Below are 26419 nucleotides of genomic sequence, written 5' to 3' on the forward strand. Positions count from 1 at the left end.
TCCTTGCAACCAGCTACAGCAATGGCAAACTTTCTCTAGGAGGTGACAGGAAGGCAATTCCTGCAGACAATACCGTTTGCGACAAGGGGTTCACTGCTTTCCTCTCTTTGCATCAGTGTAAGCTAAAATAGCTTCAGCTAGTTGGTGTACAACAGGGATATTTAGCGGGAAACAACTATGCAGATAAAATACTGTAATCCAGCAGTAGTAATTTGACAATAGACTTCTCTGTCTCCAACATTGCGGATCTAAGACTTAAACTTTTACATCATCCCTTACTAGGCAGCAGTGGCAAGACGCTGTGTTTCACAAGGAGACAATGCACTGGGGCCCTGGGATGTCAGCACCACATGGAATGACTAAAGCAATTGATATGGAAAAGGCAATAATAAAAACAACTTTCAAAGAAAAAAGGCATTTTATTGAGGGGTTTCTTGTTCCAATCACAGAAGAGAGAAAATGGAAGCCATAATGTGTTTATATCAACCACAAGTTTAAAACAAAGTAAAACAATCAAGCATAGATTTCTTCATCAAAATACAGTGAGAGAAGCAAGCAGCGCTTGCAGCAGGCGTTGTGGTCATGCAAGAGGTTCCCACAGACAGCAAGTTCTTCTTGCTCTGCTTGCGTGCTTGTGCCTGCGTTGAGGTGCTTACACATCAGCGCTCCTTACCAGGGCCTGTGCGCTTCTACGATGATTATATTTCGAGTATTTGCCCTTCAAGAAATAGTTTGCATGTAGCTTGAGCTGTTCTCCTCACATCTCCAGGGTAAATGAGGTAAGCAAAGCCCTTAAATCAGAGCAGAGCTCTGCCAAGTGCGTAACAGCCCCTCCACCCCTTTTATTCCTGATACCCACTCATGCATTTGTACAGACTGGACGTGTTAGAGGAAGCAGGGCTGTTCCCCACGCCCATGTGAACCCGTTCCCTTGCTGCCCTCCTGCCCCTGCCTGCCTCTGTCAATGTCCTCCCACACGTTGGTCCTGCTTGGCAGTGCCTCCCCTTCTGGTGCAGTGCCCAGGAACCAAGTACTTTCCCAAAAAGTAAAGCAAAATGGCAAGCCCCAAAGCATTTAGGAACACAGCTGTCCTTTACTCGCTACCCAGGCTGCCCACGTTGTTTCAGGAAGACAACCTTCAGGCAAGGATGCGCAGCTCCCTCTTACCTAAGCTGTGCACGGCACGGACCCTAGGCGAGAGTGGGAACCTGCCTCCCCTCAACCCGCTCACGGCAGCCTGCATCTCGCTGTGCTACTCAACAGTCCTAGTCCTTCCCCGCCAGCTCATCCAGGTGCCTTCCTCCCTTCTTGGCTGCTCCACTGAAAATATCCAGTGCACCAGGTGCACCCAGAGAAGCAAAGCCACTGCAACCTCACAGCACCACGATCCCATACTCTGCACAGCCGCGCAGCAGCGACAGCAACGTGCTGAAAGCCAGCACGTGCCAACTCTCCGCACGATAACACAGTTCTTAACTGTGGGGCTCCCCTTGTTCCCAGCCCTGCACAACCTGCCCCATGTGGCTCTTGCATCCCCCAGACCGCTTCCGAGATCTGATGAGCGGCAGGCTGCATGACAAGACAAAGTCTGCCAGTCTTGGCTCCCGCAGCAAGGATGGATCACTGGGGAGTTTGGGGCTTGGCCCGTGAAAAGCATCTTCCCTTCCCCATGTCCTGAAAGTTACAGCTGTATGGACATACCAGCGTACGGCAGGATGCCGTTTTGGGCTCAGGACCACGGGAGGCTCTGGCAGTGTCACCTGTTGTCTGCAGATAGGGAGGGTACCCACGGGCACTGTCCATCACCACTGGGTCTATGGACTCTTGTGAACTCGTTAAGTGCCAGACTTTGCCCCAACATCTTATTATTGAAAAGCTATGGCAGTCTTCCTTCAATAAACTGAAACTTTAGGCAGAGTGAAGCCCCAATACTTTTCACTGGCATGAAGTCAAAGAGAACAGGACAATAATGAGAAAGGCTGAATGGCCAAAGGTTTCCTTGTGTAAATCATATTATACTGAAAAGGCAACTGAACTGAATGAAAGAGCAGAACATGCCAAAAAGCTCGCATGGGGATTTCCCTGAACAGGGCCAATAGTCTCGATCTTACCACCTGTGTGACAAATGACACCAGTGTCATGCCCAGAGCATCGCTGCTGTGAGCGGGCAGCAGGCGCACCCCTGTGGGACCACCAACAGCCTCCTGGGGTCTCACCCCAGCACATCCTCAAACCAGTCACTCTGCAGCAACCCTCAAAAGCACCAATGCAGATTAGAAAACAACATCTCTTTATAAAAAGGGGGAGGAGGGGAATCACACTGTAATTGATTAATTCAGCAATTTTAGTTAAGTGAATATTGATACATGGAAGAAAAAGCATTAAGAAAACAGAACCACTATTAGACTTGAAAATAAATGTAAGTCATAACATCAACAACTGCTAAAATAATGTAACGTGAACACACTGCTGAAATTTGTTGGTTAAAAAACAAGAGCACTGAACGTTTTCAGAGTGTCTGAACTTTTATACACATCCGAGAAGTGGAAGCTGACACCGATTTTGCAGAGTCAAGCTTGTCACTGCGGGCCTGAATTAAACCCACTGGCACTGGGGGGTCTCCGGTGCCCCCCGGCGTGCAGACTAAGGCACATTGTGGCCATGGCGGGAGCTCAAGAGGTCCCAGGCAGCAGCCGCAGCCCGAGCTGAGGCTGGCTCCTGCCTGTCCATTGAGGCTTGCCAGTGTACATCACTGGGCAGACATCCACGTGTTCTGTCGCTCTCAATGCATCAACACCTATTAACTAATTAATGTCTCCTAAAGGAGAGAGAGATGTATTCTGGGGAGTGTGAAACTTGGACATTTTCTCTTAAAGCCTCTTCTCTTCAAAGTGGATCTGCTTCTGCTTTGCCAGTGCAGCAGTCACCTAAACACGCAGTGCATGTCCATGCCTCTGCAGAGGGAGCATTCACGCGGGCCGGGCCATACACACTGCAAACACCAGACCCTATTTTCCTTCAAACTCATCAGCGTGCGCCAGGGTCTCCTCCTGGTGCCGGCGCTGGTGTTTCGGTATGTCTCTCTTACTGACTCCACCTTCACCTTTCCATGAGGTGGCGATTTCACAGTATCACCCACCAAACCTTCTCATTGCAACCAAGCTCCCCTTGAAGTGACAGGACAGGGAAAAAGCTCCTTTTTCCAGACATTTAGGATGTGCTTCCATGCCAGATTTCTTTTCTAGAGTAAGAGCTGCGTTAGCCTTCATACTGCTAATCGTTACATCTGTCAGCCTTTAAAAGGTGTAAGAATATTCATAGAAATAAAAAAATCATGCCAGCTACGGTAATGAAAAGCCTCATGCTTTTGTTTGCTGCCCAGAGAAGGCGGTTCTCTACAGTGCCGATTTTAACTGGTCTTTTACATTTTCTCTTTCTCAAAACTTCCAAACAGAAACGCAGTCCACTCTCATCTGCCACACTTTTCTAAATTAACTATCTAAAATAATATTAAAACAAAATGTAAAGATACCTTAACTGCTTACAACATGATGTTACATCAAACGCATTTCTTTTAGTGCTGTTATTTTTATCAAAAGCCTCCACATACCAAGAGAGCACGAGGGAAGTGGAGTGACAACCAGTCAACCTACACACTGGATCCACGCAGGAACGGCTGGCAGATCACAGAGCAGTTTGGCAAGAGAATGGTGAAATTACTTTTCCAGGTACATGGAAATGTCCAAAATACTGTGTCTGAAATACGATGTGCCAATCTGCTCAGCAGCTCTGATCAGCTTTTTAAGGACAAACATACAGGGTCAGAGTGGTGTTTGACGTAACTGATAGAGCAACTAGTAACATACAATTATATTATGCTTTAAGTAGGTAATTACAGTGATAATTTGTTCTTCCCATGGGTAGCTCCAAGGTCTGGGGTTTCTTCAGCCCCGGGATGCAGTCTGAAAGATTGCACAGTCCTCGCACGACGTCTGCCACGAGTCCCAGTCCAGGGCCGTCGCTCCTCGCATCCCCGTGCTGCGCGCTGGCATGAACACCTACAGGCAGAGGTTCTCCAGCAGGCTGGGCCAAGTCCGTGAGATGACGCGCAAAACAGTTACAAAGAGCAAAACACATGACTCGTGGGCACTCTCTTGCTACTAGTTTTTCTGAACTACTTCTGCAGAAAAAAGCACCAGCGGTATTAACAAACTCATGTACATCATTTCACGCGCTGTACTGGAGCAAAGGACAACAGGCCACCGCCCTGTTCACTCCACCTGCCTCTGGATCCAGGCTTTCAGGCTCAAGATCCACTGGTGGGAAACAGGCTTTCTGAGCAGTGAAGGCTGCCAGGGGCTGAAAGTGGCTCTAAGCACATGTGAACTGGTTTGCTCTTTGATGTGATGCTTCCTGCTGAAATATGTATTTTTAAAATAGTAAATCAACAGCCCATTACACAGCAGGTTTCTAAAGGTGGCCAACAGGACACCCATCAGCAGCCTGGGCGATAGCATGAAAACCCCAGCCCAAGTAAATGTTTAAGCATCTCTCTCTCACGCAAAACCAATTCCTCTTCCGTGTTGCCACCTGGCTGTGGAAGGAAAGCTGGTGGGGGTGGACAGCCCCTGCCCCGGTCCCTGCGGGGCTTTGCCGGGTGCTGTTGCTGTAGGTGCTCCAAGATAATCAGCCTTTCAGCTCAATGTGTCCCAACTCTGGGCCACGACCTGTTTCTGACAAGGCTGGATTTGTCAGCCTTCCCCATCATTTCACCTCATCAATCTGTGATGTTAAAGCCTATGGTTTATTTATTTCTTTAATTCACTGATAAAGCACATTATCTACAATGATTAATTTTGCATCAAAGAAACAACGCTACTACAAATGGTGGTCTAAGACAACCTAGTGGGACTTTCTACAGAGTTCGCTTCCTAAATCCATCTCTCTGTTAACTGTGAAACATCATTCCCCAGTGCGCTTGGGCTCTTCACGGAATTCTACAATCAAGTCTGCAGCTCTGTCCCCACGTGGGGAATAAACAGCACTCCCGAGCTAAAGAATAATTAATTTACCAGCTTTGAGTGGGGTTGGTTTAAACCTCAAAAATGAGGATTTGTTATTTCACTTAACTGCAATACAACAGGATTATCTGAGATCACAAGATACTCATTTTCTCAGAGAAATCGTGATTGATGAGAACGCTGAATGGAAGCAGGATAGTATAATTAATGTGGAGCAATACGGGTCTATGGAAAAGAGAACTTGTCCAATTAACGTTATAATGAATTTCAGCTTGGTCGATAAATGTAATTATTTGGATGCAGTATTCTTTGTCTTTCCTAAACTATTTGACCTCACACTAACATGACATTTTGATTAAGGAAAAAAAAAACCCAGAATGATACAAAGCCAAGTTGTCACACATCAAACAGACAAAAACCTAGAAACTGATAGGTCCCACAGCGACTGCAAAGAGGGAAAGACGGAGACGATGCATTTCCCGTGGTGCTCCATAGGGACCAGTTCTCGGCCTTCTGCAATCTGGTATTTTGCCAGCAGCCTGAAGAAACTATAAAAATATCACTGGTAAAGTTAGGGAGTGACACAAGCTGGAAGAGCTGGCCGCGAGCTCTCCCTCAATGGGGAGTCCCAGGCTGCTGGGCTGGCCAGCAAACAGGATGCATTCGCATGTGGCTAAAATTGAATTACGTGTCTGGGCACAAGCAGCACTGGCCATGCGTGCACGAGAACTCTGCTGCGAAAGGCTGACATGGGAGGCGTGAGGGTGGGGGACACTCAGCTGAACACTGCTGTGGCCAGGGGTCCGTGCGAGGCCAGAGGCACGGGCGGAGGCAGCCCCCCTCTGCCACTGGCCCCGCGGCCGCGGTGGGGCTGCTGCACCATCAAACCGGGCAGGGCTGCAAGGGACTCAAAGGCTGGAGAAGGAGCAGCACGGTGCCAGGCTCGAGGGGCTCAGACAGCTCGGCTCAGCACAGGCCAGGGCAGGCATCCCGGTGACACATTTCAAGAGATGCTGGTAAGGGAGGGCTCCCCAATCCGGCTGATCAAGGTATCACAAGGACCCCAGGGTTAAGGCTTAAACTAAGCAGGTTTAGACTACAATGGGATTTTTTTTTACAGTGAGGGCAATTAGCTATTAGGAGGTTTTATCAGCGGTTGTAACAGGTTCTCCACTACTCGTTTATTAACTTTTATCATGAAGATGGGATGCTTTTCTAATTGGCCGGCTCTAGTTCAAACAGGAGCTTTTTAGGGCAATCCTGCAGCCATGAAGATGGCAGTAACATGGTCACAAGGGTCCTTTCTGCAATCGTGTAATCTCTTGACGGAACTTCACACCCCTCCACTAGCCCTTTTTACCTGATAGCTGCTATTTAAATGAATGTACATATCTGTACAGCACTAGGTCTTTGGATATTGTGGATGTAAATCGCGTGTGACCTCAGCGACTGTTTGGTGCACACACGTCACACTTGCATGCCTGGGCGATCAGGAAAATGCCAGCAGCGGGGAGGTGGGAGGGCTGGGATCAGCAAGGGAAGCTCTGAGGAGCACAAGGGAGGAGCAGGAGGGCTCAGCTCCAGCATCCCCGCTGCAGAGGAGCGAGGCTGAGCTGCTGTGCCGGGCTGCGCGAGGTCCAGGCGACGGCTCTCCCACCACCCACCGCATCACTTGAAGACGGACGGAAATGTTGGGCAGTCGGGAGACTTCATCTTCTTCATGAACTTCTTGAACTCTTTGTTCTTCTTGTCCCACTTGTAGATGGCTGTCAGCAGGTACTGCGTCTTCACCTGGCGGCCCATGATGAGGAAGTAGTGGCCGAGGTTGTCCAGCTGATGGCAGGGGCAGTCGGCCCCGTTCTTCAGGAACAGCACCAGCTTCTTCAGATTCTTCTTCCGGATGGGCCCCAGCTTCAGCGCCTTCCTCTTCCGCGGGACAATCATCTTGTCCCCGTTCTCCTTCTTCACTTCCTTTATGGTCATCTTAAGAGCTGAAAAACAAGCCAGAGAGAGGGGAAAAACAAAACGACTCCTGAGCAGCCTTCGCCGGCACAAAGCCTTTGCTAAGTGAGGCTGGGGGCAAGGGTGCACCAGCACCCCTGCCCCAGGACAGCAGCAGCACTCTGCCCAGCTGCAGATGCCCAGCGACCCGCTCCGCACCGCTTCTGCATCCCCATGCTCCCCTCTCTGCGGCATCGTCCTGGCAATGATTTGTCCCACTGACCGTGACACGAAAACCCTTGCACCTGAAGCGGAGCCATCCCCGCACCCGGGAGAGCATCAAGGTAAAACACTGACATCTCTGTTTCCCTTCCCCCCAGCAAAGCACGCCAGGCGCTTTTTATTTGAGAGGGAGACTTGTTCAGCCAGCGATATGCTCTTTGCTAGCAAAACGTTAGCTGAGTAAACAAGGTGATTTCCCTGCTCTAGACGCATGAAGAGACTCTTGAAAGGGCTATTTAAAAGGTCAGCTTGGCTTCTCAAGCATTTGTTTGCAGTCACCCCTGGCCCTCACGTGCCTGTGAAACAAGAGCACTGAACATCTCTACATTCGAGCAGTGAAGCCCCCTGACAAACAGCCGTGTCTACGGGACCCACGCACAGGAGGCAGACCCACATGGAGCTGCCACACGCCTGCACCTTCCCCAGGAGAAGGGGAGTTAATACAACTTCCAAGGAAAATATTTTCCTCTTTGGGTTCAGCATTTTCCCGAGTTAATCACAACCCGAATAAAAAAAAAAAAAAAAAAAAAAAGTTCCTTTGCCACGACCATGAAGAGGAATTTAGTATACATGGGAAAAATTATGAAAATATGTTGTACATTAAAGTATCACTTCTGTGCCATTTGGCTCTGCCTCATTTTGGGGGAAAAGCACATATGGCCAAAAATTACTAACATATTTCCATCATTTGGGAGTTTACTTCAGAGCTGCAGATAAATAGTGCTCGGATAGGTGATTAATTGTCTGCTGTCCCTTCTCATTTGACTCTCAGAGCCTGTGCAGCAGACGGCATGCAGAAGCCGCTGGCTCTGGCAGGGAGACGGGTCCCCGCAGCATCATTCCTTGAAGTCTTGCTCTGCTGGAACTTGTAGCAATGAACACACGTTGCTTTCTGGATGGCAGCTCTGCTCACCGTTCCAGACACAAATGGCAGCAGGACAGAGCGATGACAATCCTGAGAAGGCAGCACAGTCTCTGTATTACCCTCATGCTCCCAGCCACTGCACTGGCAACAGGAGTAATGGTATTTATCTGCCCATGTGCCAAAAACTCCTGCTGTGTTTGCCAAGAGCCCTGTCGTGTTATACTGTTACTGTACAAGAAAGTAATCCAGGACTGGAAACCTAAGTGAAATTTTAATTCCATCTGTTTTCCAAATTCAGGATGTTTAAGGACCTAAAGAGACTCAAGCTTTAAGGAGCTAAAGACGCTGAACCAGATCAATTTGCAACAAATCTGGAAAATGAAGCAAGTAGTTTTCAGGCAGCTCTAAGCTCCATGGCATTAACTGGGCAGCAGCAGCAGCATCCCTCAATGTGAACCTCAATTTCTTTATCCGTTCTGACTTTGAACTCTTGCACTAAGCACAGTGGTTGCCAGTGCAGGAGGAATGGTAATAAGAGACTTTTCAAAATGCCTTATTTGCAAATTGCTTTGCTGTGTTCGCTGCAAGTTTAGATCCTTGTTGCTAGAGGAAGAAAACAATCTAGCAGCTAGTGGAGGTGCTGTTCTACTCCAAGTATCGTAGTCTATGGAAGACAGAGGGTCTGGTAATTCTGTGCCGTGGGAGCTCACAGCTGCTCCCTTCCCTGCACAGCAGCAGTTATCTGTTTGCAAGCCAGCGATGCAGGTTCAGGGAGCATGGGAGCTGCCCAGGTGAACCATAAATCCAGACGTGAACTAAAAACTCATCCAAACCTCACTCGTGCAAAGCAGTGCACAGAGCCAGGATCAGATAACGCCAAGGAGGACCAACGAGGAGGCTGACCAGGGGTGCAAATAGTTTGTGTAGGACTCTGCTCTTCCCAGCAATGATGCCCTTCTTGTCATCAGCAAAGGGAGTTTGCAGTGCTACCCAGGTAAAATGCAGCCTGGCTCAAGGACTACCAAGTTTTGCCCGCCTTGCTGTGGACTATGCAGTCACACGAGCAAAAAAAAAAGGCATTATAATCACTGCTCAGTTTTCACACCTCTGCCAGTGACCTGGCTCCCCAGTCCCCCCTTGCTCCTCTACTTGGGCTGCATTACTTAAGGTCAGACCCGCTTTCTGGGTGAGACTCCTGGGCACAAAAGGCATGTTTTACAGCAGCGGGGCCGGACACGCAGCTCTGGCATTTTCCACGCACATCAGAAAAGCAGCGCCTGAGGGCACGTTCGTTCCTGGCTGCACACCCAGCTCTTGAGAGCACAACACCACACAGTGGGAGGCAGCCCCTTGGCTTGTGGCTTTCCTAAAACATAAAGGATTTCACAGGGGGGACCATCATGCAACTCGCCGCTGCTGCAGCTCACCTGGCATCCCCCCAGCCCCAGGAACACCTCCGCCCCAGCAGCGGGCAGGCAGCGGGGGAAAGGCTCGAGTGGGACGGATTGAGTCTTGGCTCCAGGATCCGACTGAGTTGCCAAAGTAAACAGCTTCCTCCCTGGGAGCCCTGGCCTTTCCACTCCCCCCGCGCCACACCAAATCTGTCTCAGCGCCGAGCGAGAGAAGAGCTGAAATTGCCTCCGAGAGCCCAGGACGCGCTTGCTTGCACAGACTAAATCTTCAGCCATCGCTGCCAGGAAGGAGCTGACCCCAGGAAGAGACCTGGAGGGTTATTCACAGCACGCAAGCTTGTGCAGCCTTCCCAGCCGAGCAGCTGCAGCCTGCCTGCACCACAGCCACAGGACTGCCGCAGCATCAGCCGTGGCATCGGCTGCAGCATCAACCCACACCACCCCGCATGCTGCAGCGGCTCTGCATCGCTGCAGAGGAAGCACACCAGCCACAAGCCCGTGTTCCCCTTTGCTCTCACGTGATACACACACGTTCCAGCACAACCTCTTAGGAAACCCATGCTCCCTCACTAAATTGCAATCACATCTCCTCACCCAACACACTCAACACCTCCCACTTTCACCCAAGCTCCTGTTAATCGAAGTGTCCACCATGTTCCTGAAGATGCTGGCTGACGTGCTCACACAGAAAGGCTATGAGCACCCATAGACAGACGGCAGCCTCCAGGGCTGCGGAGAGACCATGAACTTTCCTGTGAACAGGAGCACTGACAGGACCAGGAGCTGACTCCCAGCCATACCACGAGAGAGGCGATGGCAGAGGAGCCCCATTCTCTGCTGTCCCAGCAGCGCTGGTGGCCAGCTGCAGCTAGGACCACCCATAAAACCAGGAAAGCCCTTTCCAGCCAGGCATTGTCTCAGCTCTGCTTGCGACATCACCAGCACTGCTGAGATGCAGTGCCGGATCTGGCACAGCACTGTGCCAGGACTGCAGCCCTTGGGTGCCACAGCGGGAGGTAAGCAGCATCCCCAGGGATGCTGCACACCCTTCTGGGACATCCATACCCGCAGAGACGGGGATAGGGACGACCCTCCTGGCCATGCAGGACTGGCCAAGCAGGATGCTCTCCCCTCCACTCCCCTCTGGCAGCGAGCACACCCTGGGGCCATGTGGCTGATGGTGCTCAGGGCAAAGGGGGACTCCTGCACGGTACAGGGAGAGGTTTTACTTTCGTGCCATACATGGTCCCAAAACATCCTCCCTGTGAGCACAGCCAGTACATCGGCTAGCCAGAGAGTCATGGCAGGAGACTTCTAGTGCAAGCCAGCGTCCAGTTGCCCACTTCAAAGGCTCTTCCCAGAAAACACAGAAGTGAAAGCATTACTCAAGCTGGGAGGGAAAAAACAAAACACAACAAAGGCAGATTTCAGGATTTAATTTAGCACTCGACAGCTCTCAGCCATGTTGTGTTTACAGCAGCAGAAATCCTCCCGGCGCACTAAACCCACACTTGCCCTTGCTTAGCCCCAGCGTCAAGAAGCTGATGTCTGCCCAGGCACGAGCCACTCGCCAGCACTTTGCCACGGCTGGGAGAGCCGGCACCAAAAGCCCAGCACAGGCACGGACCCTCTCACCAGACCCTGCCACAGCAAGCTGCCAGTGCAAGAATTAGACATAGATGCACTGTCACTGAACAGCGCAGAGATGCCTGCAAAGAGCCTGCATGCACCAGCCAGCAGCTATGACCAGTTTTCCCCCAGCGTCCTTGCTCCCAACGCAACACTGCAGCATCAACCAGCCCTTCCTTCTCCCAAGGCGTCATGCAGCAGAACCACGCCACCAGTGACCATTGGAATTGAGAAGAGAAGGCCAGCATGGGCAGCCTCATCCCCTCCAAGGTCCTCCTCTCCTGCGGCCCCAAACTGCCTTGCACTTCCCCCGGATTGCTCCGACCCCGGGATGCCCAGGGAGGACACGCGAGAGAGACAGCGGCAGCTCTGGATGCGCAGCTGCCCCATCACCAGCCACAGCTCCCATTAGCAGAAGGTCAGACCCCAGCCCAGGGTGATGCACCCCCATTAGACCAAGCCACGAATTTGGTCCCAAGTACAAACAGCTTGTATCAGATGGTAGCATAGCTCTGCTATCTCTAATGCAGAGAGAGTAGGGAGTGCTGGAGATGTAAAAATGTCTTCTTTTACTTCTACTAATATGAAACAAGGCATATGAAAGTTTTTGCTCACTTGGAGTGAAATTACTCTTGGCAGCAGCACCTCCAAGAGCAGCAAAGGCCCCGCAGATCTGGTTGGGGTCCAGCCTGACAAAGCACAACTTGCTTTTCATCACTTGAAACAATTCTTATCAATGTCCCTACAGCTCCAGCTTCCCAGTCCCACCCCCAGTGTGGGGAAAGAGGAAACCCAGTCTCCCAGGCAAACTGGGAGCACCACATTAGTGCCCCCTGAGAGCAAAGCACGCTCCTTCCCCAACACCAGCACCAGGGCTCAGGCGCCCTCTCTGCGTCTCCGACGACTGCACTGTACCAGCGGCGGCCACAGGCTGAGATGCACGAGCCCCTGCACCCTGCTCACTGTCCACCACCACGCACCCACCATGACTGTGCCCCACAGGCACCTCCAACCCCTCTTTTTCAGCCCGCAGGAGCCTGGGGCCGGGACACTGTCTACTGTTCTCCTGCCTGCACAGGCAGGGGCCCCACTCCAGCACCTCAGGGGCAGGGAAGAGAACGTGAGAGAAGGGAAAGCTCTGCTGTTCCTTCAGCCTCATTGCTCCTTCCTTTAGAAATCACTCAGAAGGAGGAAATCTGCCAGAAGACACATTAGGGCTGTAACAGGAGAAGGCTGCAGGCAAGGAGCTGTCAGTCACAGGAAAAAATAAACAGCATGTATTGATTGTACTGCAGTCTCTAGTGCAGCGAGAGCCCATTCAGCAGGATCCCCTCAGACCCCAGAGAAAGGGCAGAAACAATAAATAAAATCACCAAAAGAAACAGAGAGAGGAATGAACTCCAGAGCCAGGCCAGCCTGCACAAGGAGTAAGAAACAAACCCTGGCTGCAGCCCAGGGAGACTGGGGGAGGCGGCTGCAGGGGCACAGGAGGGCAGTCTCACACTTCATCATGCATCCATCGCTGCCCCCAGCACACCAGAGCTGCACCAAAATCTAAACTGCAATTAGGCCACACATACCTGGCCCAGCCCCCAGGGCTGGTCTGTGCCCCAGGCAAGGGTCCCTGCGCCACTCACTGACACCCTCTGCTCTGCACTCCCACAGCCCCGCTCCAAGCCATGGGCGATGCTTCTGCTGCCTGCTCCCAGCCTTGGCACCCAGGCAGGCAGATGTGGAGCAGCACTCAAACACAGCCAGAGGTGCAACAGGACCTTGCTGCATACTGCAGGGACAGGGGACTGCTGCTACGGCAAGTAACTGAGCAGCAAACCAGATACAATGCTGGGAGCTGCACGCAGAGATGCTGGATCAAAAACATTTCCCCTTTCCTGGAGGCACTTGGCTGGTGCTTCCAAGGAGAGAGCTAGGGTGGAGAAGAGGAGGCAGCTCCTGCAGGCTGCTGAAATAAAGGAGAAGCTAATCTCCAAGTGCCTCCAGCAGTGCCAACCCAGGTCCCCTCCACCTACAGGCAGGACGGCCACAGCAGCAGGCAGACAGTGCCAAACGCTTTGCCGGGGGTACGGGAGCATGCACATCGCTCCCACCGTGTGGCTATTGCACAGCAAGCCCCAGCCAGAGCCATGTGGACAGCAAGACATGCTGCCAGCCCAGAGCCATCCTGCTCTTGGGGGAGCTGCCAAGCTGCTGGCAGCCCAGCAGGGAGCAGAGCTGCCCCAAACCAGCACCCAGGAGCCCACGTTCACTGCTGCTCAAACGAATGCAAACCTAGAGTCCTGCTGGCCCACGAGGCTGGCAGTCTCCTGGCACCCCTCCAAGCCCCAAGGTCTTGTCCAAGGCCCTCTCCTGGCCCAGGGAAGAAAGGTCCCTTTTCTTTACAGTCTTCCTGTGTTCACAGCTGGATGCAGCTCTCTTCCTTTGCTGTCCTTGAGACCGACATCGCTCCCAGGGCTGTTACACAGCCACCTCCCACCCTGGCACGGCCGCACACCAGTGGTGGGCAAAGTGTCTTGTCTGTAACAAGCCACTGGAGTGTAAGTGAAACCCGCGGTAACGCTACTGAGGGAATCAGTGCAGGACCCACCAACAGCTGCCCTGTGCAGCACCCGTTAGTTTAAACATTTATTGTACGTGTCTGCTTTGATGAGGATCTGTAACCTGTCATCTGCCAGTGTTTACCTTGGTGGATGTGCATGAGAAATCTCAGTCTGAAGGGCTGGGAGTTTATTTTAGTGCCAGATAAACAGCTCTCCTTGAGAAATTGCCCCATGACAATAACACCCAAGACTAAACAAAGATCCAAAGGCCACGCACTGTGCTTTGAGAAAACTTCCTGAAGTCGATGCCTCCTCTGCTGGCTCCTCTCCACAGCTGGGACATCCCCAGGAGCACCCTGCACTGCCCTCCCTTGCAGGGAACAGGTAAGGCCTGCATCTCATCTCTTCCCTTGCTCTGGCTCCCCAGCTGGCTACAGACTGGGCACATCTGGAGGCAGCGCTACGTGCACCCAGGACCCTCCTGGATGGGGAGGAAAAACACAGTGACAGAAGAAAGAAAACACCAAATGCAACTGCATGAAACCTACACCACTGAAAACCCATGCAAGTGAGCTTCCCACCACGATTGAGTCTGGTGGACTGGAGGAGCAGGGGAACAAAAGTATATCCAAGACACAACCAGCTTTCCAGTGTGAAGACAGAATGATTGTTCACATGCAGCAGACATCAGCTGTGTCCTGCTCAGCTGCCTTTGGACTTCTCTACAGTAGGGAAGTCATCTCATTTTCAAATGAAAAACCTCTTTCTGAGACAAAAAAAAAAGAGAGCAGGAGTGGGAAGGAGGAGGAATGGGAGCAACCTCAGCATCAGCAAGAGCCCTGACATGTTTAAAAAATAAAGTTACATGTTGGAGTTGTGCTGATCCACAGAACAAAGAATGATCCCAAAGTCCTTGCAATGGTCAGAAAAAACATCAGACTCTGCTTTGGCAGAGAAAACAAATGACTTTATACAAAGCTGGAGAAACATGGTGATCTGGGGGAGTCAGGTGGGTGCACCGATGCAGCTGCGATACCTGACATTACGACTAAAGCGATCCCAAGGGCTCACACGAGCCGGTTCAAATCTAGCCGCATTTGTCTGCACAAGCTGCTGTCACGTGAATGTGGGCATAGGGCACTCAGTGACACCACTGAGCTCCCCAACACAGCAGAGAGCAGAGCTTCTCCCGGCGAGCCAAGCCTGTGGAGCTGGCTCCCATTTCTCTCCCTCCGTACTGGGATCCATCACAGCTGGCCTGGGAACAGGGACCCATCCCCACCACCCCGAACCACAGCAGGAGGAAGGCTTCTGTGAAAACCTTCACAGCCGTTTTGGATTGACTGGGTGTAGGCACAGGGGCTGAAGGTCTCCTCTACTTGCTGCTCCTCTGCTGCTCACGGTGCACGGTAACACTATATCTGGCCACTTGCCCCAGCCCTACCCAGAGGGCGGCCTGCCAAGAAGTATTTCCATCCTCTGGACACTGTCACCACAAAATTTCCCAATAACCAACTTACTCTGTGGGCAAGTCAATGTCTCAAGCCGCTCCACTGAGGCTGTGAATACTTCTGTTTTGGCCTCTGCTCCCTGTTGTGTAACTGTCCCAGAGCATGGGGAGGATATTTAGCAGCAGAGGCTGATGACAAGCATGCGGTTAAACTTGTATTTCCCTTCCCAGCACTTGCCCACCAGCAGGATGCCACCTCAGTTTGCTCCTTGCGCGCCTCCGGGGAAGCAACAGGTATCGCAGCGACCCACCGACAACGGAGCTGCCACTGCCACCCAGCCAGCACCCCTCGCTCCTCCTCCAGGATAGAGGTCCCCAAGCCCAGAGCCCCTGGACTGGGGTGATGCCTCTGTGTCACCACAAACCCAGACACACAGCCCCTGCCCAAACCAGGCGCGCTGGTCCCAGAGGCCACATGCTCCCTCCACGCCAGCTGGGAAGCTCCCTCCAGTCTCTCCCCACAGATGCAGTGGGGCAGGGGCACCTCCTATTCACCTCTCATCTCATGCCTGCCCAGGGCAGAGATCAGAGTGCTCCAGCTCACCAACCTCCAAGCTCTCAGCCCAACAGTCGGGTGAACAGCACATCCCACTCCCCAGCCAGGCTGCCACGCCGAATTCATGCGTCTGTTACCCAACCCAGCTCGAAGTACACGCATTCCTGGGAAACTATCACACGGGTGCTCCTGTGTGATGCTTTTCCCTGTTAGAAAAAGTCTGTGCTGAACTTAGGACTTTTGGCATACCAAATCTGCAGGAGAGTTGAGAATTCATTTCCAGCAGAAAGGGTAATACGCCAACATGCAGAGCATAGTGCGCTCTGGCACAGGGCACATTCAAGTGCTAATCCCCGAGGAATGCACACCTTGTTCAATATGCCTTTAATAACCTTCCGGGAAAGTTACATACACCAGCAAGGATGTCAAAACCAGTTAATTCCAGGTTTGATCTGAGAAAGCTAATATTTTTCCCTGCAATACTTTTTTTTTTTTTTAAATGAAGTTCTGTTTACCTATGATTGTCTTACTCACTTACTCAGCCATAACATATTTAGGACACAGCTTTCAAGTAGCTCTGCATTTCTTAAGCTCACTGCTTGGCCCTAGCTAGACAAGGACTGGCTTTGGGTTTTTACACCTAGACTTGACAAGAGCAGCATAACTTTGGTAAAAAGAAACCCAGCGGTACAAGCAATCTGGGGGAAGGAAGAAGCTGGTTTGCTCCTTCATGATTGCAAGCAGAATAAGGGTCCATCTTACGCATCATTCCTGCAAGCACACAAGAACACGGGAACACCAAGGTTCAGTTACAAACCGCACCAAGTTCACCAAAGAACAGGCACTGCCACTTCTGTCCCACCCCCAGACTCAAGACCAACACCATCTGGTTCTCTGCTCGCAGCTGGGCTGACAGCAGCAGCAGGGCCTCGCAGCCTGCAGCATCGCTGCTTCAGCGGGTGATCCCGTGCTTGGGAACCTCATCCTGCATGGCGTTTCGCCGGGTGGGGCAGGAGAGATGCTCAGCACTGCAGCCAGGGAGATGCAGGAGCACAGGCACTGACACCAGGACCCCGCTGTCCCGGTCCCCGGGTGTGCTCGGCTGCAGGAGCTGGACACGTCCCAGACACATCCAGTCCGGTCCTGTCCCGCCACGGGCCTCTGCGTGCCAACACTGACATCTAGAGGCACGCTCGCCTCAGGGAAGGACTGTGGCTGCCCGCAGGCAACGCAGCCACACCAGCCGCACCACTGGCCGCACCGCTCTCAGGGCGGGCAGGGAAACACAGTGGTCCAGGATCCGGCCCACACAGGAGCTACGCTGCCCTGCGCCCCCAGAAAAGCCTCCCCATGCCCTCAGCGCTCCTCCTTACCAAACTCGCTGGCACACAGGTGCTCCACGATGGCCTCCGACTTCATCTCGTTGTCACACGGGGGACACACAGTCGTTCCTGGCAAGAGGAGAGAAGAGGTGGTGAGGAGCCAGCTCAAGAAGCACCACAGAGCTGGGCTGCCCATGCTGTCAGATCACTGCCCTCAAGTGGGTCATGCACCCAGGCACCCTGCCATGGGGTCCCAGCCCTGTGGGCTGACACCCTGACGGGGGTCAGGAGCCATCCACCAGCTCACAGGGCAGCGCTGGCCATAAGCAGCCTCCTGCCAGCCCTGCTCCAGTGCTGCCAGCAGCCCCAAGACCAGGCACGGGCAGGGGCAGGCAGCTGCCAAGAGCAGGAGGACAGTGCTGGCAAGGAGAGGGGTTTTCAGGGCCAGGCACTCAGCTGAGGTGAGCCACTCATCGCGGGGCATGGCCCACAGCCTGCTGACATTCCCTCCCTGCGGCATGCCAAGGCCCAAACCCCAGCACAGCAGGAGGATGGTGCCCAGGGACAGCTCATGCGCCAAGGGGCTGCCCCAACCAGGAGCCGCCCCAGAGCCAGGCAGGGGGAGTTCAGGACTGGCACAGTCCAGCTCAGCGCAGGTTCCCCCTCGGTGCCAGGGACCACCCCACAGGCTGCCCAGGCATCACACAGCAAGCCCCTCACCTTCTTCCCTGCCCCAGAGCGGCACTGGTCGGTAATGGACCCGCAAATCTCTCACATGCGCCGTCCCCCCTCCAGGAGCCCCTCCAGCATGACCCCGAGATCAGACGTCTTCTCTTTTTTGTTTTCGGCCCGGCTACACCCTGCAGGCCTGCAGGGCAGCCTCGCAGCTCCAGCAGAGAAAAGTCAGCTCTGCTCACCAGCTGCTGGCGGCGGCCGACATCCTCCTCTTGGGAAATGCCAGCCCAGGATATTTCACCAGGACCCATCCTGGGAGGAAAGCTCACTTCACCCAGAGAATAAAAATCTGTTTCCAGGTTGCCGTCTCCAGCCAGAGCAGAGACCACCCAGCAGCACAGACGCAGATTTGTGCTACTGGCGGATGAATTTATTGAGCTGGGAGATGCTGCTTCTGTTCCTGGCCCAGCAGAACGGAGGGCTCTTTCCCACACAAGGGAGTTATTCTCGGGGACAGCGCTGCAGCAAAACATCTGCCGGTCCCTGCGTGCAGACGGAGCACTCACCCCCTTCCAGCCCTCAGCCAGGCCAACAAAACCCGCAGCATTGCTGGACAGAAAAAACAGAGGTCTCCAGCAAGAGGGGTGCAGAGCCAGACTGGCTGGCGAGGGAGGCACGGCCGCGACCCGCACCAACCACAGAGTTGAGTCTCCTCAGTCACAGATGCCCCACGGGGTTTCAGGCAAGACATTTGTTTTCTGTGGCTTGTTCTTCCCCTCTCGCCCCCCCAAATGTGTTCTGTGCCAAATGCTAATTCCTGGGGTCATGCACCATGTCTTTATTAATCACACATGGAGAGCAACTGGCCTTCCAATCACCTCGATGTGCAAGTCACAAGGCAACCTTCGCAGCACCCAACAGCTGACTTAACAGTCCCACTCCTGGTACCTCACTACCTGTGAGAGCCGCCCATCACCTGGGTAACTTCCAAAATCCTCACATGCAATTGCCACTTTTACTATCTTAGAGTGGCACAGGCAGAAGCCAGCCTTTAGGGACATGATGACATCCCCAACACTTTATTTTTAAAATCAGCAGTCAGAGTATTTCCATCCAGGCTGCACATTCAATGAGCTCATGACAAGGGAAAGGGGATGCTGGCGGGAGAGTGACAGCCCCAGCAGGCTGTCTCTGCTGCAGTGCAAAAGTTAGTTACCGTGGTGGGGACCACCCCCAGGAACAAGAGGGGGTACCTGCCATGCATTAGCTCATCTCCGCACGTTCCTGTGTGCAAAGCACTTCAATGTGCCTCAGCAGCTAAAGTGCACGCTAGGAGACTGGCCAAGCCTACACAGGCCAGACAAACAACATGAAAGCCACCTCTGCGTCCACCCTATGAGCTTTCCAGACAACCAAAGAAAAAAAAAAAAGGAAAATAAGACTCATTGTTCCCTGGTGAAAACACAAGCTTTGTTTTAGCTGCGCTATGGCAGCCCCTGGGAATGCTATGGTACACCCAGGATGGCAGGGACCCCCACCTTGCTACAGCAAGGGCCCGGAGCCAGCAGCCATCGCGCGTGGGCTGGAGCCACTGCAGCCACGCTGGGTAGCTCCTTCCACGGAGCAGCACATCCGTCCCCCTTCCTATCGGTGACACAGCACACGTCTGCCAGCCACGCTGCAAGCGCGTCCTGCCAATGCTCCTCTCGCCACGGAGAAGAACTTCCCTGTGGCTCTGCTGATGCCCCAGGCAGGGCGAGTGCTGCCAGCCGTCCAACGCAGCGCGAGCAGCAGCCTCACCCGCGCACACATCCCACTGCCAGGCTGACGCATCCCTGCACCAGGGCTAAGCCCCTGGCATGCCACCCCGTGCCAGGAGGACCCCCATGGCCTCGCGAGTGGCAGCAGGCACCCAGTGCTCACCCCAGCTGTGCGCCAGGCAGCTCCACATGAGGGAACCATCCTCCAGCCCTGCCTCCTGCAGCCCCATCGCAGTTTGGATGTGCTTGTAGGGCTGCCAGGGGACGCTGTCTTGTGCCAAGGGGAAGAGAAATGCTCCTCTCCCCAAGGGACACCCCATCACACCAAGGTCAGGAACACGAACGCCAGGGGGCCAACCAGCTCCCGCACAGCTCTGCGCCCCAGGAAAACTGCTGTTTCGTGGAGCCACAGCTATCCCGAAACTGCCTGCCCTCACACCCCTCCTGAGGCACCATGGCCAGTGTCTTCCAGCCCACAGCACTGCCCAGGACTTCACTTTCCCCTTCCCACATTATCCCAGGCTGATGGAGCCAAGAAGAAGCCCAGCCACGATTCGGGTCCTCCCGCCTCAGGCAGTCCCCACTGCAGCAGCCCAGAGGCAGCCATGCCGGCACACGGCTGCCCGCCACAGCTCGCAGTATCAGGCACAGCCTCCTGCCTCCTAGCCTACTGCAGTTTGGCTGGGGCCCGTCTTCTGCAGTTGACAGCTCTACTCCAAGCACAACCTTAGCCTGCTTCCAGCTCACTTTTTCCCTGCTGACCATTTTCTAATGCCTGGCTTTAGAGCCAGCTTACTCCAGGGGCAGGAGAAGGAATGTGTAATGCTATATTAATCAGCAACTCCCCTGATGCATCCTGTGGGCCTGCAGGCTTTACCGCCTCATGCTTAAGGAGAAAGGAATTCAGCAGGTCAGCTCTTTGAGAGGCAGAAACAAATTCCAATTTCAAGGTGTTAATGGGGAAAAATACTGAAAGGGCTCGTTCTTATTAGTGCCCAGAGAAAAGGGGGGACACTGCTGGGTTCTGAACCTCTTTGAATCAACAGGAAACACACCCCAGTGCCCAAGACCAAAGGGGCTCCAGGAGCTGGCGCTCATGGAAGATGCACACAAACTGTGGACAGGGTCTCCCGCGGCAGAGCCCCAGGCAGAGGGGAGGACCTGGCATGCACAGGGACAAGGGCTGAACCACAGCAGCACAAGCATGCTCACCCAGACACACCCCTCATCTGCACGAGGTGGCAGTGCCAGCGGACAAAGCGCTGGACACCTCGCTGGGTCCGGTCCCTGCCATCACTGCAGGCCATGCACAGATCTTCTGCAGAGTGCGGGAGCAGGAGCATTAGCGTAGGAGATCTGGCTGTGTTGGTTTACATTACAGCAGTGGTCACAATTAACTTTACGTTTGCCCTGTTCACTCTAAGCTGTTTGGGGCAAGAGCGTCCCAGCACACGGTATATGCGGCACACAGAGCTTCACCAACCAAAGGTTACTCGTAGGAGAACACACGCCTCTGCCGCAAACCAGCATCAACGTCATGAAAGCTGGCACACCTAAGGGCAGCAGGTCCAGCCCAGCAGATTACTGGGGGGTCTGGCCTTCTCATCTTGAAGAAGCATTTTCTAGCAAGATTGCTCGTCCCCTCACAGGTATGTGCCCCAGCTGGTGTGATGGGCTCATGGGGCTTGGCCAGCACCTCTGGAGCTGCTGGGGCTCAGCTACAGCACATGCAAGGGTTTCTCTTGAAATACTTTCAAGCAGCCAGGGGATGTGAAGATGGCTGCTTATACTTTTCCACTGAATACTGAATAGAGTTCACATTTGCACAACAATTTTAAAGACTTACTTTCTGTAAACATCCTTGTGAACAAATTGGTCATTTAAAAGTGCTTGGGACATAAGTTTTGCGAAGTCATTTAGCAGACAGCAGTTTATCTGAGTGGCTGCAATACTTCCTTGCAATACTCGCCCAGCTCTGATTTACAGTTCACTTGAAGAACAAGTTAATACACCCTAAAGTTTGTGCAGAATGAGGCCTCTCTGCATGCTAAACAGGACCAGCAATAGATCTACAAAGGACTTAAACCTGAGCTGATGTAATTTCTTGTAATAAGGTCACTTTAGCGATGCCTGTGAATGACAGCATGGTGTCCAAATATTGTGCGGATGGGCACGTTAGCAGCACCAAAAGAAAGCGGTAATGTCCCACCCCAATGCTGCTGTCAAGATAGGTCTGAAAGGTGATCAGAAAGCTAGTTGTTAAACTACACAAGGGAAAACTTAGCAGATGCTGCTCACCTAGAATACTGTTCCCGGGTCTTGAGTCACTAATGTCTCTTAGAATGAATGACCAGCAAACAGCTCAAACTCTGTTTCAGACCTGGGAAAGGGCAGCTCTATAGCAAGCAGCTCAGACACAGCTGCCCCAGGAGCATGCTTGGCTGCAAGTCCCCAGGAATAAAAGCAACCTTTGTACCCGCAACACAGGACATGACTGCGGTCTTGACCAAAGGTCTAGGTTCACATAGGACAGATGATTTTAGAGCCTTCCTGGAAAACAAAGAGCTTCCTCCAGCAATCACATCAGTAAGTGCAAGCCATGGCAAGGAAGCCAGCGTGGCTATGCTGCTGTCGGCGCCGCACAGGGAGAGGCTGGGTCCCCGAGAGTGAGAGCAGCCAAACCTCACCCCCTGGCACGGGTACACACTTCACACCGAGACACGACAGAATCTGCCACTGCTGAGACACGACAGTTTGCCTGTACAGCTCCGGCGGGTGTCGAGCTCAGGTGTCCCTCACTGCCTGCCCCCAGGCAGGCTGCCTGCCTGCAGCAACTGTTCCGTCCTGCTCAAGCCATCGCTCTCCACTTCCTTCTGCGTGCCCCCACACTGGCTCCTGGGGACACCCCCAGTGTGTCACCCCTCTGCTGCAGGATGTACTCCCTTCCTGCCCCATAACTGAAGGGCTCCCTGAAGTACAAGTCCCGCTGGGATGAGTGGGATAACACTGCACAGTTCCCAGAAGGCTGGACGAGGGCTCCCAGCCGAGCACGACTTACAGCCTTTGTCTGCAAAGGTAACTGCACGTGAGCAGCCGCAACCTTCCCTCCAGATGAGCTCCAGACACAGCATGGAAGCTACGGGAATCGCTCAGCCCCACGCATGGCTCCCCCATCCCTGAGCTCCTCCCGAGTGCCTGCACTATCCCCTCATGAAATCGGGAGTGCCCATCCCTTTCAATGAAGCTCCGGACGAAGGAAAGCATTGCACTCTTTTATAGCCCTCTGCCTTCTCCCTCTACAAATATTCCTCCTGCCAGCCTTTCAAAGCACTCCGATGCAGAATGCCGAAGCAACACCAGGACATTGATTTATTTTAAAAGTTTTCAGCAACAAGCCAGACTCATTGCAACTTGCACAAACAAGCCAGTCTGGCACCAAACAGACCTGCCGCACATAATGGAAACAAACAAGAACCACATCCACTTTCCCCAGTCATTTCTTGATAAATCTCTTGCCCCCTCGCCAGCACACAGCCCCACCTGAGACGGCAGGGCTGGATTTTCACTGCACACGCAGCCACCAGCTGCCCAGCCTCTTGCCCCAGGACTGCTCGGGAAGTTAGGTACCCCATCAGGATTGCTGTCACCATTTACTCCAGTCAGGCAGCGCTTTCTGCCATGGGAGGACCATGTGTTCTATTGCTGCCAAGAACAGCCCCACAGGAGTCAGGCTTGGGAGAGAAACTGCTACCAGGGCTGTGCAGCACCTGGAGGAGGGTCAGAGCCCTGGTCCATCAGGGGCCAGAGCCCGACCCTGGTGCCTGCACAGGGATCAGAGCAGCCATGCACCCACTGTGCCCTGGCACCATCTGCTCCCGGGCTCAGATCCAGGATAGAGGCGAGGAACTGGCAGGGCATCCTGCCTTCCTTGGGACAGGAGCGCTTGCAGAGCGCTCAGAGGCTGGAGGAGGACTGCTGCCGAGAAACAGAGTTCAGGTGAGCCTCCTCCTGCCGCAAGACCCCCTTCAGTGCCACACAGCCCCTCCTGGGCTAACACCTGCCCCATCAGCTCAAAGAAAAGCACCACGAGCAGGGCCATGGCACTGGTCACGCCTTACCTTTGGGCCTGGAGACCTCGGTGGCGTTGGGAGCTGTCATGGCAATGCAGACATCGTCCTGGGGGAACTGGTCACACTTGAGCATCTCGGGCCAGAAGAAGCCAAAGAACTGCATGACGGGCTCGCAGGAGTCGCGCACGGCCTCACAGAGCCAGCGGCACGGGTAGACCGGCCGGTCCAGGCAGACAGGGGCAAAGAGGGAGCAGAGGAAGACCTGGGTGCCCATGTGGCAGTTCTTGTTGAGCAGCGGCACCCAGCTGCTCGCCTGGTGTTTCACCTCAGCCATGGTCTCGTGATCCAGCAGGTTGGGCAGCACCATCTTGTCATAGCCCACGCTGTGGCAGAGCCGCAGGTCGGCGGGGATGGCCACGCACTGGTGGGGCTTGGCGTAGAAGCGCCCACCCGGGTAGGGGCCCAGGTCAGACTGGTAGCTGACATAGTCGTACTCGCTGGCCCCGCCACACGCCAGCAGCCCAGCGGCCAGCGACACCAGCGCCCGCAGGGCGGCCCCACGGGGCCCCAGGACGCTGCCCATCGCTGCGCCCGCCGACGGCGGCCCCGACGGCGCCACCCGCCACACCCCGCCGGGCGCCCGCTGCCGGAGGCCGCCCCCGGGGACCCTCCCCGCGCCCCCACCGACGGCCTCCTCTGCTGCGCCCTGCCCGGGGCCCCCCAGCACTGCCCGGGACGTCGAACCGCCGCCGCCCCCGCCCGGTGCCCGCTGCCGGCAGCCCCCCCCGCGTCGGACGCCGGGCGCCCGCAGTCGTCGCCGCCCCGCGCCGAGCCGCCCGCCCGCCCGCCCGCCCCCTCTGCCTCTGCCTCTGCCTCTGCCTCTGCCTCTGCCTCTGCCTCTGCCTCTGCCTCTGCCTCTGCCTCTGCCTCTGCCTCTGCCTCTGCCGCCCCGGCCCCGGTCTGGCCCCGCCGCGCCGCGGGTTTGTGAGCCCCCGGCAGCCAATCAGGGCGGCGCCGCCCGCCGCGCGCTCGCCCGCCGGTGTCAATCAGCGGCCCCGGGAGCCAATCCCGCTCCGCCCCGCCCCGCTCCGCCCGGGCGGGCCCCGACGGCGCGCGCCTCCGCGGCCGGCCGGGAGCTCCGCGCTCCGGGGGCGGCCCGGTGCGGGCGCTCGCGTCCCGCGGCGGCTCCGCAGGCTGCGGGACAGCGCCCGGCGCGGTCCCGACGGCGCTGCGCAGCCGGGCTTGCCCCGGCGCCGGAGTGGGCGCTTCCCCGCGCCACCTGCAGCGCGGGCTGCGGGCGGGAGAGGGGCCGCGGAGCCCTGGCCCGACGGGGTGCAGGAAAGGTGCCGTGGGCGGCCGGCGGGGGCTCGGGGGCACCGGGAGAGCCCCGAGCTTGGGCGCGTGAGCGCGCCCCATAGCCCCGCGCGGCTCCTTCCCCCGTGGGCGGCCAGAGCCCGGCGGGTCCGTGCCACGGAACCCGCCGCCGCCTGGCACCCCGGGCGCTGGAGCCGGGGCAGCTCTGGGAGGCCCAGGCGCTCCTGAGCAGCTATTCCAAGGTTGCAGATGTTTCTGAGAACCTGGACTGGACCGTGCAGACCTCATCTCCCTGTGGACAAATTCCAACAAAAACTATGGTATTTGCAAAAAAAAAAAAAACACGAGAGAGAAAGAGTCAGTTTGTTTCTTAAAGAGGTATTGCGCCTGGGAAACCTGGCTCCAGTCCTGCCAGGGAAGCAGAAGCCCTGCAACAGCAACATCCACTGTTCCCCCAGCAGTAGTGCCAGTACCTCACCACCCCTTGGAAGAAAAGGTCTCGTGTAAAGCAGACTAGCAGTGCTGCCTGCTGCGGGTCCAGAGCTCCATGGAGGGACTGCTACCAGCAGCTTCTTGGAGCAGGAGCTAGGCCACAGCAAGCCTGACAGCTTGCAGCCACAGCCACGCATCCTGCTCGGAGACAAGCGGGATATGCTTGACACAGCACGGCTCTGCTGGGGAGACAGGACAGGAGCGCAGGCCAGCCCTGTTCCCCACAGCAGCCACGCACAGGCTGCTGTGCTCCCGAGGACCTGCAAAGACTTGCTGCCCTCCAAAGCCAGGAGCTGTACATGTTGAGGTTGGTGGCTGTGAACCTACCCAGGTGCCTGCACAGGGATGGGGTGCTACGGCCACTCTGTGGGCAGAGCATGCTGCCCCTTGGCGCAAGCCAGGCAGAAGGAGCTGTCTCGGTCCCTATGTGCACAAGATCTGGCCATCGAGCAGCCCTGACCCCCGTGTGCCCACATGTCCACATCCAAGGGACCTCTCCTGAGCTCCCTCCTCTGGACTTACACAAAGCTCTTGTTACTGCTGCTGCTTTTTGCTTAAACAGCTTGTGCTATTTAATACAGGAACTACACCTCATTGAGAGGTAAATGGAAGAGGCTCTGCAGCCTGGAAGCGTGAAAGAGCCACTTTCACCTGAGGGCCAACAGAAGAGAGAAGTCAGTTAGCACCGCTAATGAAGTGGAGAATTCAGCAGTAAACAAGAGAAATCTTCGCCATAAGGTGCCAGTAGCTGAATGAAAGAGGCAATTGGATGGAGCAGGCCCTCTCCTGCTGCTTGGCCTCAGGAAATGGTAGCAAAGCACTGATCACTGTTTGCACCAAGAAACAGCTGCAAAACGGACTTCTCATCCCTTGGGAAATTCTGACACCCTAGAATTTGCTTTTACCAAAATCAATTTAGAAACACTGAAACATCTCGTTTTGAGAACATAGAAAATACCGCAGTGTCCCAGTAGCGTGCTATAATGTGGTACACAGAACAGGGCACTGATCTGCTCGAGGGCTGTTGGGCTGAATTTGTCTCAAGAATCTTTATTTGTACCCAAGTGTTCCATCC

General features: G+C 54.6%; 1 protein-coding gene across 1 annotated transcript; it reads right to left on the bottom strand.

Moving 5' to 3' along the window:
- Positions 1–399: 399 nt before the first annotated feature.
- SFRP1 (secreted frizzled related protein 1) lies at positions 400–24121 on the bottom strand. Its single transcript, XM_076358851.1, has 3 exons — positions 23587–24121; positions 17085–17162; positions 400–7012 (listed from the first exon to the last, which is right to left on the bottom strand). The coding sequence occupies exons 1-3, from the start codon at positions 24119–24121 to the stop codon at positions 6690–6692; spliced, it is 936 nt and encodes a 311-aa protein (XP_076214966.1). The 3' UTR covers positions 400–6689.
- Positions 24122–26419: the final 2298 nt, after the last annotated feature.

The sequence above is a fragment of the Aptenodytes patagonicus genome, chromosome 24, assembly GCF_965638725.1.
Source record: "Aptenodytes patagonicus chromosome 24, bAptPat1.pri.cur, whole genome shotgun sequence".
In the NCBI taxonomy this organism is placed as follows: Eukaryota; Metazoa; Chordata; class Aves; order Sphenisciformes; family Spheniscidae; genus Aptenodytes; species Aptenodytes patagonicus.

Excerpts from the sequence above, each read along its gene's own strand:
- SFRP1 (XM_076358851.1), bottom strand. The coding sequence starts at position 24,121 with ATGGGCAGCGTCCTGGGGCCCCGTGGGGCCGCCCTGCGGGCGCTGGTG. Across the intron at positions 17,163-23,586 it reads CGAGGTCTCCAGGCCCAAAG|GAACGACTGTGTGTCCCCCG; the intron begins GTAAGGCGTGAC and ends TCCTCTTGCCAG. Across the intron at positions 7,013-17,084 it reads CCTGTGTGCCAGCGAGTTTG|CTCTTAAGATGACCATAAAG; the intron begins GTAAGGAGGAGC and ends CTTGTTTTTCAG.